This window comes from Podarcis erhardii, assembly GCF_964252035.2.
Source record: "Podarcis erhardii genome assembly, chromosome: 3".
Taxonomy (NCBI): domain Eukaryota; kingdom Metazoa; phylum Chordata; class Lepidosauria; order Squamata; family Lacertidae; genus Podarcis; species Podarcis erhardii.
In genome coordinates, this window is record NC_138507.1 from 61226342 (window position 1) to 61242320 (window position 15979).

At 37.7% G+C, this 15979-nt stretch overlaps 1 protein-coding gene across 2 annotated transcripts in view; it reads right to left on the reverse strand.

Annotated features, from left to right (window-relative positions):
* HBS1L (HBS1 like translational GTPase) overlaps positions 1-15979 on the reverse strand; it is a 41998-nt gene that overhangs the window by 20776 nt on the left and 5243 nt on the right. The window contains exon 5 of one of the 2 annotated variants that reach the window (XM_081855322.1): positions 12483-15921. The exons of the other annotated variant lie outside the window; for it this stretch is intronic. Coding sequence (XP_081711448.1) covers positions 14423-15921 — 1499 coding nt within the window. The 3' untranslated portion in view covers positions 12483-14422. Of the gene's footprint in view, positions 1-12482; positions 15922-15979 lie in introns of those variants that run through there. 2 annotated transcript variants of the gene reach the window in all.

Genomic DNA, 15979 nt, shown 5'->3' on the forward strand with positions numbered 1-15979 from the left:
ACATATATCTAAATGACTTCCCCTGCACCCAAGCGAGTTCTTAAGAATATAGGAGTCATCTGGAGCAGGCCAAATGTCCATAAAGTCCAGCATTCTGTTCTTACTGTGGCCAGCTATCTATGGGAAGCTCACAACCAGGGCCTGAGGTAACCTAGAGAGGATAGCCCAATCCAGTTCTGTGAAACGTGCATAGATTACATGCATCCTCTTCCTGATATAATCCAGTGGGCTATCCTGAAGTAATTCCCATCAATGTTTTGTCCATAAATGTGTCACATAATGATAAAACATTGCCTACCACCTACTGAAAACAGAGAGCAAGATTCAAACTTATTGTGCTATTGTTATGTATGGAATCGTCGTTGTTGTGCAAGAAGTGGTGTATAAAGAGGAACTGTCGCAGAGTATGATAAAAGTGGTTGTGCACCAACTTTCACAAGTACAAGACAAGCCCTGGATTCAGCTCTAAACTAAGAACAAGATTCCGTTAGCAGAATGGCTTGTGAGAGCAGGGTGCCACAACTGGTTATCACCCAAACTGACTACACGCTCAAACTGATTTTTAACTGATTAGTGCACATTTGATACACCACACAATAGAATCAATAGAGTTCAGTATGAAAATAATGTCACTCTGCTTGCAAGAAAAACACACAAAATCAGATATTGCTGTGTGCAGCTTAAACTTGTTCATGGGATTTTGCTTCGTTTTACAACTGCATTGCTCTAGTTACATGTGAACCACCAAATAAGTATTGTTCAACAGGGTGAAACAAGCTACCTGCCCAAACTGACAGAAGATTTAGGGAAAAGAAAATGCATGGGAGCACAGCAAACAAATGAAACATGACTAGCAGCTTAAGATAAATGAGAGTTCATTTATATAAGATATAAATGAAGATGTCCACGGTGCCCAAATAGTCCAATATGTTCGGTTCCATCTCAGGCAAACTGTTGCCTTCAAGCTGTGAGAACAATATTGCAGGAATCATTTGCGCAGTAAACATGCTTCCCAAAGGCGGTCTCTGATTATCTGATTCTCACATTCTGCTATAACCACAAATGTGTTTGTGGTGTTTCCTTAGTCAACGTATCTTACTAAATGACTCCAATGTGTGTTTCATTGACAATCAGGGAAAACATTGTGTGATGTTATGCGCAGTTGTCTGACCATAAATAGGCATGCAAAAAGCAGTGTCAGCACTAAATGGGGGATAGCCCTACCAACATTTCTCTACAAACCAGTTAATCTAAACTGAAAGTTTATGTAGTCCAAGGTAACGTTCAACACAATTAATAGAATTTCTGTTGAGGTTCTGGTTCGTTATGAGTATGTAAAACTGAAAGTACAACATGTAACGAGTCAATACTTTTACTGCAATTCAGTCATGTTTCCAGAAACGAAGTAGTATCAGGCAGCAAATCTGACGTTACAACACCAGAGGATGGTGCTGTTAACAGATCAGTTTACCAGTGTGCTTTACAAATCAAACATAACAAAACCTTTAGGCCTAACTTATGTTTGCTGATTTCATTGTGTCCACTCTGAATATAATTTAGTCAGAGGCAATCCTAAGTCTTAAACTCATGATAGCATCCACATTAGTGGAAGTCTCAAGTTTAAGCAAATGTGTCTGCAAATCTCCAGACAGGCTCATCTACACAGGAATAAAAATTACACCAGTGTGTGACCTTTCTATTATGAGGAAAGCATTTCTTCCTTCCAAAAAATGTTAAATGATAAAATCAAAGTTCATACAGAAACCAGATGCCCAAAATGCACATAGGGTTGGGACTCTGGGGGTGAAACTACATATATGAAAAACAAGGTTGCCACTGAAAACAGCAGTCCCAACTGAGTTCTGTGCCTTCACATCTGTACGTCCAACTTACTGTGCCCAGATGTCATAATGATTAACATCCCCCACCTCCAATAACATGGAGTGATGGGTGTCAAAATGTTACTGCTACCCCAAAAAAGTGCACAACCCAGGCTGCTGCTTTTGGTGGAAGCCTTGTGCATCTTCCACAGAGTCTCTTGTCCAACACAATGTTACTGCATACACTCAGCATGTGTGCTGTTAAAATATATTTCACTTTGCCGTTCTAGATGAGCTATAGTTTCAGGCATGATTCATCATCAAGTATGTTCCATAAGAAGCTCTGTGGACAGAGATCAAAGCACCCAGTCCTAAATATTATGGGGAATGACACCGTTCGTCCCACCACCTAATAAATGTACATTTCATACACTACTGTCCAATATTCTTGCTACATTATCCACAAATTAAGTATGGAAAAGAACTGCATTTTTCCAGCCCATTATAACTTTATACTTTGTAATAGTAAGTTAACCATTCTAGGGTCAATAAGAATTGGCAACTTGAATAATTCAGCAGCTTTAAAAATATTTCAATTTTTGTGCAACTGACAGCAAGTTTAAATTTAACAAGCAAACCAAATATAACTTTCTGTGATGCCATTACATTGGATACTATCTAAAAAAGGCAAAGCTAACTGGAAATTAAATAATAATAATAATAAACCTTTATTGTCACTACACCACCTGTGTGCAGTGAAATTAAATGAGCCCCCCCCCCCCCGGTACACTCAGTCTTGTTCGCGCTCTGTGTGCTTGTCGGAAGTCAATTACACCACTATTTTTTTTCCATTCAGCAGCCCAACAGCCCACGGATAAAAACTGTTCTTCAACCTGTTTGTGCAGCTGACTATACTTCTTTATCTCCTGCCCGAAGGTAGGAGATTGAAGAAGTGCTGGCCAGGGTGTGAGTCATCCCTAAGAATTTTCCTCGCTCTCCTGAGGCAGCGGTCTCCCACGATGTCATCTAGTGAACTCCAAGGGCAGCCCATGATGTCATATGCTGAATTCGCCACCCTCTGTAGGGACTTCCTGTCCGTGGCTGTTAGACCAGTGTACCACACTGTTATACACTATGAAAGGACACTTTCTATTGTTCTTTCGCAAGACCCTGAAGAAATGGAGTCTCTGTTGGGCCTTCCTAACCACCTGGGTTGTATTGATTTTCCAAGTGAAGTCTTCACTAACGTAAACTCCCAGGAATTTAAAGGAAGAGACTCTCTCCACACACACACCCCTGATATACAATGGGGCTAGTTCCTCTCTCTTCCTCCAAAAGTCCAAAACAATCTCCTTTGTCTTGCTGATATTCAGGGGCAAGTTGTTCTCTAGGCACTGTGTGCAAAATTTTTGAACCTCCTCCCTATATGCTGATTCATCTCCACCTGTAATTAATGCATTATGGTGATATCATCTGCAAACTTAATAATTGCAGTGGATGGATCAGATGAAATGCAGTCATATGTATACAACGAGTACAGGTAGGGACTCAGCATGCATCCCTGTGGGGTGCCAATGCTGAGCTTCAGAGAGGTAGATGTAACAGGCCCAATCCTCACTATTTGTGTGCGATCCCTCAGAAAGTCTTTAATCCAATCACAGATGGTAGGGGAAAGGTCCAGGTCCACCAGCTATTTAGTAATAATATCCGGAAGGATGGTATTAAAAGCCGAGCTATAATCAATAAACAGGATTCTGACATAATTGCCCGGTCTCTCCAGATGACTCGCTTCAAGGTGAAAAGCTGTGGCTACGGCATCGTCTGTTGACTTATTTCTCCTGTAAGCGAACTGGTGTTCATCAAAATCCGGTGGAAAACATGTCCTAAGGTGTTGAAGAACCAATCTCTCAAAGCATTTCATCACTACAGATGTTAATGCAATGGGTCTGTAGTCATTTAGGCAGTTAATTGCTGTTTTCTTTGGTACTGGGACAATGGTGGCTGCTTTCAAACATGATGGTACACAAGCAGGCTGCAGGGAAATGTTAAAAATCCTTGTCAGGACCCCTGCTAGTTGATCAGCACAGTTTTTTACCACTTTCCCAAGCAGCCATCCGGACCAGCCACTTTGCTGGGACTCACCGCCCACAAGGCAGCTTTCACTTGATGGGTCATATAGAATAAGTAGCTGAGAGTTTATAGGTTGGCAGGCAGGAGCCGTGACACTTGATCTTTCTACCTCATAGCGGGCAAAGATGTTCAGCTCCTCCGCTAACACATCAGCCTTAACCTGTTCCTCGTATTGCCCTTGTAGTTGGTTAGGTGCTGCAGTCCCTGCCACACTTGTTTCGTGTTGTTATCGGCTAGGCAATTCTCCACTTTAAGCTTATATTGTTTTTTTGCCGCCTTAATGCCTTTCCTGAGCTTTGTTCTTGCCCCTCTGTATGTATCTACGTTCCCTGCCTTAAAGGAATTATCCCGAGCTTTCAAGAGTAACCTTACTTCAGCAGTTATCCAGGGTTTGCTGTTCCCATAAACTCTAATGCACCTCTACATTGTTACATTATCGGTGCACACTTTGATATAGGAAAGCACAGGAAATAAAATAAACACACACTGTTCTCCTTTGCACATGTAAATGAGATAGATTTCATACCTTTTAAGTGCACAAAAATAGAAGGCAGATGACCTGTAGTTATTGAAACTTAAAATAGCAAGTTAATTCATTTTATAAATCCCCATCCGGTGAGCTTGCTTTGGCTTAGAAATGGAAAAATGAGCTAGTAGTTTGAAATTTTCAGTCTATATTGTCTTTCTAATATCTCTGCCTTGCTAAATATTGAGCATTCCCCTCCCTACTTATTATCTGCTCTTCTCATTATTGTTAAGTGTGAAAATCCACCAGTTCCCAAGGACGGTACCACCTAGAAATTTTTAGCGGCAACAGTTACAATGTAGTTTACACCAGGAGGGGCAACCTGTGGTCGCATACCTGTTCTTGGACTGAAACTCTCATCAACCCCCAGTCTGGCCAATGGTGAGGGCTGATGGAAGCTAAAATCCAACATCTCACAAGGGCCCCCATTCCTGTTCTACGTCTCTTACACATATAACCACGTATATTGGATTTGTTAATTCATGTATTTTTCAATAGTAATTTTTGTCACACCAGAACAGATTACTGAATACACTGTAAAGTCCAACACAAGTTCACTTGTGTTTTACTTTCACCATTAATATGCATGTTAGCAGCACAATTGTTTTGTAGTACTGAGACCTCTTACCTATATACTCAGATTAGTTTACGTTTCAAGCGTCTTGCATGATAAATGAAAGTCTGCTAATAACTATGTGATACATGCACCTGTCCATTCAACATCTTTTTTTGTGCATTGGGGAGATTACAACTGTAGCATCGGAGCCAACTCTGCACATCCAGGCACTGTGGTCTAAACCACTGAGCCTCTTGGGCTTGCCAAATGGAAGGATGGCGGTTCGGATCCGTGTCATGGAGTGTCATGGAGTGAGCTCCCATTGCTCTGTCCCAGCTTCTGTAATCCTAGCAGTTCGAAAGCACAGCAGTGCAGGTAGATAAATAGGTACCGCTGAAGATCAGTGTTCTATGGAGCAGCCAAACCACATGGAAAGATAAGACTCTTGAATAATACAAGCACAATTACGATAAGAGAGTGAATGAAGGAATATACAGAATGCTATCCAAGATACAGTTTCAGGAGAGAAAAATAGCCAAACCAACACTTTTGTTTTTCTGCTAAATTTCAGATTATAAGATGGGTCGTGATTTATTTTTAAAAATGGTTTATCTGTTTCCATATTTTATTTTCAATTTTCAATAATTTAACAATTTAACATCCAAATTACTTATTTATTCATCCCTTCTAGACTCCCCCCCCCCATGCCTGGTTTCCAATTTCTCCCCTTTATTACCTTACACATCTTTACTTTTTGTGCTTTCATCTTGTATTTTTTTCTTGTGAACCGCCCTGAAATATATTGATGAATCTAATAAATACTCCTCCTCCTACTCTTTATTTTAAAAACCCCACAAAAACCCATTAATTTTCTTTCTATGCAAAATTAGATAAGGAGCCAACACAGTTCGCCATTCTATATTGTTGGTAGGCTAGATTTATATACAAGAATGTCAATAACAACAGCACCAAGCTGAAGGACATTAAAAATACTGAATAGATGCTTTCACATTCTTTGCTATCTAAATGTGTTAGCAGTAACACATTGACAGAAAGAAGTATTTGAAATCAGAGTGTGAAACTGCTAAAGCTGCTTTGAATCTCATTTGCAAAAGGTAATACAAAGCTGTATCAATGTAGTAGGCTGATTAAGCACCTGAACTAATCAGCCCTCATAGCTTCTATGATATCGAATGTTACCAATTCAATCAACAATGAAAAAATTAGCACACATCATATGTATGGTGACACTTATTGTACCTTATATATAGAAAGAGCTATTACAGCACTTGATTAAAAAGGTATCATCAGTACAGTGAACACTATAGCTAGGCCTTGCATCATGAATGTATACTGAACAATTGAAAGTATATTCTTAACTTTTTAATGGTTTTTATTGTATGGTTTTTTTTGTTTTATTCTATAAACCACCTTGATCTATTTTTGACACAATATATCAATATTGTTATATATAAATAAAAGTAAACTAACAAATGTGCCCAGAAGGTTGCTGTTTTTTTAAAAAAAAAAATCAGGGTCATGCTATCAGCTACCTGATTTTAAATAAAGGAAATACTGAATTATGGTTGCACTTTAATGCACATTTATTTGGGTGCCAGTCCCACAGAAGTTAACAGAACTTACAACTGATTAAACGCACACATATAAGGCTTTAACACCTGCTGAGAGAGGAAAATGTATGTCCTTGTGGGTGAATCCCCATAACTAGTTGCAGCCACTGAATAAAGTTGACAGCTCAGTTAGGAAGATTTGGAACTGAGGCTCCATTCCACACAGAGGCAGTAACAACCATCCTGTGCTAAGAAGCTGCAGTACCACTCTCAGGAATTTTAATTTAAAATATTTCCTATGTGATACAAGAAAAGAAGTAGGCCAAGAAGCAAGCAAAGGACAAAGAATTGACCAGCTTCATAGAGTCCTTCCTACTATGTCAGATTCAAGACAACCCTTTAAGCTGATACAACTCTGCGTCCCGAAATTCAGAGTATAGAAGCTTTGTAGGGAGTCAGACAAATGGTACTCCTCTTCGTATGACACCAGCTTGCCAATGGCTCGGCAGAGATTTCTTCTTGCTTTCAATGACCCTGTAATGAGAAACTTTAAAACAAAAAAGGACCTTTTGCATGCAAAGCCTGTGTTCACTGAGCTATAGCAGTCTGCAGCTGTGCTGGGCATACCTTAACTCATAGCTCTTCAAATAAAAAAACCCACTCAATTTCTAATACATAAAACTGCATACACTACAATTCACCACCGACAAAGATTAAAATATGTGTCAGGGTAAACTTTGAAAGCTTTCTCTTCTTTTTAAAATCATAGTGTAGTATTAGAAGAATCACAAAACTGGAAATATTTTTGTATACTAAAATAATTAGAACAATTTTCTCTCAACTTTTTAAAAAACTAAACGAAGAAAGACCAGCAGATTGAGGTTCCCAACAGCATATGCAGACAATGCGAAGTTTTAGACAGTGTCATAAAACATTAGGATATACTGTATTACCAACCTTAGGTTGGCTGCAGTCTTAAAAATCTGACACTTATGTTAAATTTAATGTGCACTTAAGAAATTAAGTGACTTTTCAAGAGTCTAATTCAAAGCACTTGAGGTCTAGAATAATGGGTAGGGATATAGTAGATATGCTGTACATCTGTACCAATGCTGTGAAAATATTGAGGGTGAGGGGTTGTGATAACTGGTGCAAGATCATTTCTGATTTGTTTCCCAATATAATGGAAATTCACAAAGCTAAAATTTTGAATATACACAGAGCAATGGCTCTTGGCAGCTAGAATGGTGGCAAAGCGGTAAAACTAAATGCACTGGAAAGGTAAGAGAGCTCCTAAGAGATTAAACAAATTAATCAAATGATACATCTGGCAATACATGAAGTACTGCATTTTTCTCTAGAAAACTCTTTACAGACAAATGAAAGAATTTTGACTACTTTCTTAGATAGATTTAGTGTTTGAAGTTCTGATGGTGTCAAACATTTATTCTGAATATTCTTGAAAATCTTACAGAGAAAACTGTTACATGTGACAGTTGTACAGGCAAGTTTTGTTTCCAAACGTTTCATATCCATAAACATAAATATAAAAAGTATGGGATTAGTAGAGTGATAATTCAGGATTTTTATTCAAATGATATTAGAAGGTGCAAGTTACAGCTCACAAGACTGCAACAAAGAAATAATAATAATAATAATAATAATAATAATAATAATAATAATACAGTGGTACCTTGGTTTGCAACTGCTTTGGATTACAACCATGTCAAACCCGCGTCACTTATAACCCCCCCTTTTTTTTGGATTACAACCCATTTTTTGTGGGGGGAGGCCCCATTGGCGAAAGCGCACCTTGGGTTACAACCTGTTTTGGTTTACAACCGGACCTCTGGAACGGATTATGGTTGTAAACCAAGGTACCCCTGTAATGTAAGAATGTAATGGAAGATTTGTAATGCAGGATCACAATTCTGGATTGTGCACGGTCAGGGTGGAGTAGGGGAGCAAAAAGTTGCACAAGAGCAGGGATCATAGATGAGAGGGAGAAGAAAGGAACATCAGAAAGCTATTTTTCCTTGTTAAAACTGGTTGGTTGCTTAAAAGAAACACCAACACTCCATGTTTCTCCATCCCTGTTTTAGTCAAACTCTGCTGTTGTTTATTATTCACAAGCAAACACCCATATATGCACAGCAACCATCAACTGAACATAACTATCTCTAACCGAACATGCTACCTGACAAGCTTGTTCGAAAGACTCTATTCATCTTAAAGATATAGCATATATCAACACTGGGTGTGTCCACAACGCCAGCTGGAGAATAGCAAAGCAAGGAAATGAGGATGATCTGCATACAAGAGAGAGTTGGGGACAGGGGGAGGGGAAAGAGGTGGTACAAATGGGCTTGCAAAGAAAGGAAGGAGTAGGAGGCATGGGAATAGGGGTGAAGATGAGAGCAGGGGAATGAAAGGCTTTGAAGGAAAGGAGAAGGCAGAAGGTGGAAAAGGTGCTAAGCAGTTGCAATGTGTGGGAGAAGGAAAATGCATGTTACCATGGGGGTTGTTTGTGCGCAAGGGGGAGGGTTGCACAAAAGGAAGAAAGGAGAGGCATGGGCATGGTGGTGAAGGTAAAAATGGGGCTGCAGAATAGAAAAGTGGTTTCAGAGATGGGGTTGGGATGGTGAAACATGATAGCCAGACAACAATAACTAGGAAGTGGTTTTCTACAAGGACCAAAGGACAAACCTTTATTTATAAAATATAGATTATTCTTCTGCTTCTAGGCTCTAAAATATCGGGACCTACTCTAAGCCTTGTGGCAAAAAATCCAAACAAATAATTCCAGTAGAATATGTATAATTGCTCTTATCTTTAACATAACAAATCCCAGATTTTCAAGTATTAACAGGGTTTGTTTAAAACAGAACTATGTAATAACAGAAGCGAACACTAAACATTATTTCATTATTCAGCCATACATAAGCAGCACATTTCCACTGATTTCCTGTTGATATGCAAAATAAACCTGCCCTAGCTTTTAAAGTGGTGTTCTTTCAAAATATAGTATGCTACCTTTAAAACTGCAAGATAAAACATCTCAGGGAAAAAGTCTTGGGAGTGTCATTTTTTCCAGTGTAGGTGTGTATACAAAGTGAAGCTCAAAAACATTTTAAAATGTTTCTCACTGCTTTTGACATAAGCCACTTCCTTTCTAAAGCCCACACACAGCTGTATCAAACAGAATGTGACTCTTATTCACATGTATTTTACTAATGTGAAATAAATGACAAGCTTTTTTTTTACCATAGCTACATTTAAATTATAAGGAACTTTGACATTAGGCATACACTGTCCAAAGTACGCTTAGTAGTAGTCTGAATCAAACATGAATTCTTTACCCAGTGAATTCACTCTTAGCTACTAAATATTTTGTAAAGTTGATTAACTGTTCTCTATGCATTTGGATACCTCTTAACACATTGAATCAAGATGGCAGAATGAACCTTTTAAACCTGTACTGATTTTAATCAAATTTTGCCATGAAACGGGATCATATGACATCTATCCTTAAATATCAGCCCCAGCTGCCTCCTTAGGTTGCTGACTTTGGGCTCTAAGTACTTGAAATATCATTTTCCGTGTTACAGAATAACTCATGCTATAAAATCTGTGGCTCTGGTCATAGTTCCATCTACAGCTACAGTATATGGTAAGACCGTATGGAACAGAGCCTTTTCTGTTGTGCTATCCCAGACGTACAATCCCCTCTCCATGGAGATACAATTGTCCACTACATTAGTTGTATCGAGATGCAACTGTTTCCTTGGGCCTATGGAACAAGTACTTAGGATGAAATGCTTCTTAGCTGGCACACCAACAACACAAACCAAGACAGAAACTTTATGACGCTGTAGTAGATGCCATGGGGCACAATGGATTGGGTTTAGGAGGTCATATATCACATATCAGCCTGGAATCTTCATTAAACTTGCATGCAACAATGTTATCTTATCTGTATGACAACTGTTTTCCAAAACAAAAAGTAGGCTAAATCAAATCTCATTGCTCTTTTTCAACTACTGCAATTTGTCAGCAATACCCATATAACCAACAAGAAGATTTTAGCAGTAACAGAATGTTAAGCAAGTGACCACAAAGTGGAAAAATACAATGGATCTAGTGTATATGACCTTTAGACAGAAAGGAAAACACTCAAGGGTTGAGTCACATGAATATCCTCCCCATCTCTTTCGCTTTTTTCTTGAGTTTTAGCTGTTGAATCCATGTGCATATCTTCAGTTAAAGCACACTTCTTGTAGTATCAACTAATCAATACACACATGCACCATTTGATATAGGCAAGCAGACAAGCAGCAAATTCCTGAGTTTTAATGCACTTAAATTGTTTTAAGAAATAGACACTAATTCACAGAACTATGGAACTCTTTCTAAGTTTTAAGGCAAATCTCTTTAATAGATGTTGCCACAGATTTAATTGTCGTGGGACCAAGGGTTTTATCCACATTTTTTAAAGGTAGGCAGGGAAACAGGAGACCAAAACTGCAACACAGTTTATACAGGAATACCCATTTCACTCCTGCTCCCACAGAACCTATTTTACCTATAGCTCAAAACCTCAAAGAACTACAGACAGAAAGCTGTCACAAATGAAGTCAGCAGTTCTAAACAAAATATAAAAAATACAATAATGACAAAGATAGATTTTCAACTTTTGGACTGTTGTAGTGTTTCTATATAGCCTTTAGAATGGCCATGAAACACAAGTAACCAAACTATTCAATGATATTTAAACAGCTTTCCAACAAAACACAGAATGAGCAACCATTATTTTCACTTCAGTTCCAATTACTAAATTCAGGCACACTAAGGAAAAGAATATTTTTTATTTATTAATTCCACAAAATGTGAGTGCAAAATTAAACTATTTTTAGAGTTTTTAGGAATGAAAATATACAATTCTGGTGTTGTTGTTTTTTTAAAAAAACAGTATTAATGGAGAAGCCACCAGCACAAGGTACTTTGAACCCTCACAGCAAGACACGGAAGACAGTGTGCACTGATTATTAATCCTCAATTTAAATTTATTTTATATATCTATATTTTTCATGAAACAAGCTACAGGTCAATTTTACTTTAAAATTTGATTTTGAATACATAAAAAACCTAAGATACTGCTTTCACAATGCTCTGAATATTTTGACTAGCACATTTTAGATGTCCAAAATACACATCCAAATAGTTTTTTACAGTTTCAAAATATACACCATTTATAAAAAAATGTACCATATATACACAAGCAAAAACAGAGGCTGGCTTCAGAGCAGTAAAATATCAGTAAAATGTAAAGGAATGATGCACGTTTGCAGAGATCAGGATTAAAATTTGCTGCCTCACCTCCAGCTCGGGTTTGCACACATTGTACAGCATGCTGGCTGTTATCATAAAAAGGAGGTCAATGCACACCACCAATATAGCAACCCACATGTTCTTCATTTCCACAGTACTTCGGGCTTGTAAGTTACCACCTCTCTGAACTCAAATGAACTTGTAGATTCAAGATATGGGAAAAGGGGCAGGTGGATCACTATAAAGGAGAGAGGCATGCAGCAGCCTTGCACTGTTATCTAACAAACACAGCGCAACAATAAGTTTGCAAATGCCTTTCAGCCTGCCAGGAGGGAGAGGATAAATTTATTCAGCTCCATGTCAAGCCCCTCCAAGGGGTGCAACCATATCCAAAAGAGAATGGGTCATGTCCTAAGTTACCTGAAGAGTATGTGCCATTCAGAAATATTCTCAAAGCTAAAAATCTTTTCAAAAAATCTAGGAAGCAAAAATATAGTTACAAAACAAGGTAACATTCATCTTTGGTCAACCCTTGTGTTATATACATCTACAAAAAAACCTGCAGCATCATAGCACTATTATATCTAAATATACAGTGTTTACTCATTTACTTAATGACCATTTCGGAACCTGTCTAAATAGGTAGTCCATGGCTTCAAGCTGTGGTCAAATGAGTGATGGACTACACTACAATTATTCCAGTCAAGCTGCCTAAACCACACCTGCCACAATCTACCACACTAGTCCACCTACATCACAACAGCCTCTTCCCTTCATTTTCTATGGAATCCCATACAATTACGGTACATGGGATGACTAGGAGAAAACTTTAAGCAAAAGTGACAGAGGAAGAATTCCACTGAGCAAGAGATACTGGAAAAACACTATTTTTGTCATCTGATGCAGTAAGCATTTGGACATAGTGATATTTAATGAGACTGCTGAATTGTGACAATAAGTGTCAAATCACAACAATAAAATAAAAAAATAAAATTGCACCAAAATGCAATGGAATGTACCTTACAATAAAAATATATTTTCAAGTTAAAAATCAAAATTATTTTACATACTGACATGGCTGTTTGTTTCTTAAAGCATGTAAAAACATCTCTCAAAAAATATATATATTTTACCCAGTGAACTAAATAATAGCTGCCTGTTAAATTAAATACAAAAGTTAGGATAGGGTTCTCACTGAAAATACAGCAATGCATTATGTTCTGTTCAAAACACTTGATACTATCAAAAACATACAAAGTCTTAACTTGACAAATGCCTATAATCCTTGATGAAGATAATAATAATAAAGACAAGTATGGAAAGAAGCAGAAACAGAAAGCTAATAGACAAAAAATATAATCTTATCACCATTTGAATGAGATTTAAGATACTGGTGCTCAAAAGAATAGTATTCTACAACATATAGTTTAAAAAATTGAAGAAGTAGGTGTTTTGGTTAATAATTAAGTTATTCCTCAGTTGGACAGAGAACATACGGATCATTCTATATTAAAAACATGGGGAAATTTAAAGGACCGCTGCACACATTACACTTTTTACAGGTACATGTAAAATATTTTGCTTGTACCTTAGTAAGTTTTATAAAGTGAGCACATGGCTGGCATATGTCTGCTTATTTGTACAATATATGTTTGAACCAGGAAGACAGACTGGGCTGTGGTTCCCTGCTATGCACCTATATGACAGCTAACACACATGACCTCCTGATTTAATATGAAGGGACGAGAAAGCCAGAGAGTGCAGGAAAGTACAGTAATGCTAAATAATTTGTGTGAAAGAAAAAAAATGCATTTGACAACTACCCATTAAAAAAAATTTCACAAGCTGTGCTCTTGAATGTATACTTCTGGTCTCACCAAGTTTGAACATGATGGTAAGCCATTTGTAAATTAAATATTTTTGCCATGGGGATTTCAAAAACATGCACTGACAAATCAATTTTTCAAAGAAAGGGACAGATTAAAAACAAAGCAAACAAAGCTCTAATGTGCCACAAGGCAGCTACAAACAGTAACAGTGCCATGTTAAACACATTAGAGATTTAAAACATTATGGAAATTCATTCACAGCAAATATTTAATAATTTGGTCCCCAGTGTAATTTTTGTTAAAGGTAATCCTGAAACCATAAATTAATATGTTGTTTCTAGCAGGAGCTAGCACACTCTTTCTTAAAAATATTTTTTCAATATTAATTATTTAGAAAAGATTCAGCACCTTAACACATTATTCCAAAGTTGAGGCGCTAAAGATTAAGATCTACCTCTATCAATTACAGAATAAAAAGATAAAAAGGACTGGAATTCAGTGCATCTATTCAAAAACTTTACTACAAAAGTTTGTTAACCAAAATTAACTGACAATTGTCTTTGCATTTAAGACATCCATTCCACTTTGCCGTCCAAGTCAACCTGTTCAAAATATCTTTTTTAATGTAAAAATAATCAAAACTGCATTAGTTCATTGTGCTGTTATCTAGTGAAGGCTTTCTTTTGGCCTAATTTTACAATGTCATCTGGAGATGGCGATTTGAAGTCAAAAGGTGTTATTGCTAATAAGGGTCCAGTTTCATTAATTTTTACTTCTTGCATTTGCCTACTGTATAAGAAAGCCTTATGAAGATTAACTGTTTGGCGCTTACATCTCTTTGGGGGATAATGAAGACACAGAGTTATAGCAAAGGCTGATGGTGTTGCAGAGAGGGCCTTTGCCCAGGAAACAGTGCCTTCCAAAATATGTGACCTCATTTTCTTTTGGTTCTTCTTCCTTCCTTTAGCTACAAACATTTGTCGTCCTTGCTTTGAAAATAAAGCATCTTTTTCTGGAAGTGACGTGCCTGACTGTACATGAACATGTTGAGGAGATAATGTTGATTTTCTAATAAGAACACTTAGATCAATATCTGAATTCACAACTGTAGGTTGCACTGTTTTAGGTATACAAAGCTCAGAACAGCTGCTTGTTGTTCGAGGCTTATCCAATGCAGTTGATTTTGCAATTAAATCTGAAAGTGATAAACTCTCAAGCTCTTTTACTGGAGAAGACTTGGAGAATGTTAAGGAAGATAAAGATCCTGACAGTTCTGTCATTCCAGATGAAATTTGAGGTTGGTTGGCTAGTTGGGACAATGGTGAAAGTCCTAATTCCCAGTCTGTGAAACCTGCTGATGGGTTGCAAAGATCAGATAAGGGTTGAGGCTTGTTTGAATTACTTCCTTGGTGTTCCTGTAGGAGATCAGCCAGTGATGGGCTTTGAGACACTGAAAATGTTAAGCTATTCACTTTTGAAGAGGTGCTGATATGCCCTTGGAAGCAGCCCTTACCATGTGAAAATGAAGGGGCATTTCCAGATAGATCGGCCTTTTTACTGAGCTGGTAACTTCTCTTGCTGTCCAGCATCAAATTTCCAAAAGCATTTATAAAACCAGGAGGGTTATCCAAACAGCTTTTGCTATCATGACTGTAGTTTTTCTGGAGAAAAATTAATGCACTATCTTGGGCATCTGCTGAATCACCTGTTTCGTTAAGCCTGACCAGGCCCTTCAAGCCAACTCCTTTAAATTCAGATGGGTTCCAAGACACATTTTCTGAAGAATTTTCCTTCAGCAATTCAGCCTCTGAACTAAAGCATGCATCACTTTCATTGCAAGATTTCCAACTTGTGCTGGTGCTGTCAGTTGGTGGGAGTGTTACCTGCTTGTTCAGTGGCTTATAAAGTGACTTATCATTGTCACTGAATGGTATAGAAAGAGCTCCCGAGGAATTACAAACAGATTTTTTCTTTTTTACTGAAGGTGTTTTGACATATTTGGGTCTGAAGATTGTTTTGTCACCTGGAGCTGAAGCGTTACAAGATTCAAAATTGACCACAGGGTTGCTAAGACTACAGCAGGACTTAGTGGTATCTAAAGTATTTTCAATGGAGTTAGTCAAGTTGTTAGTGCTAGAAAATATTTCTGAGCAAAATAAGCCTTACCTTACAAGAGCCAACAATTCCAAGAGAGATACAGGGTCAAAGCAAAAACAGTT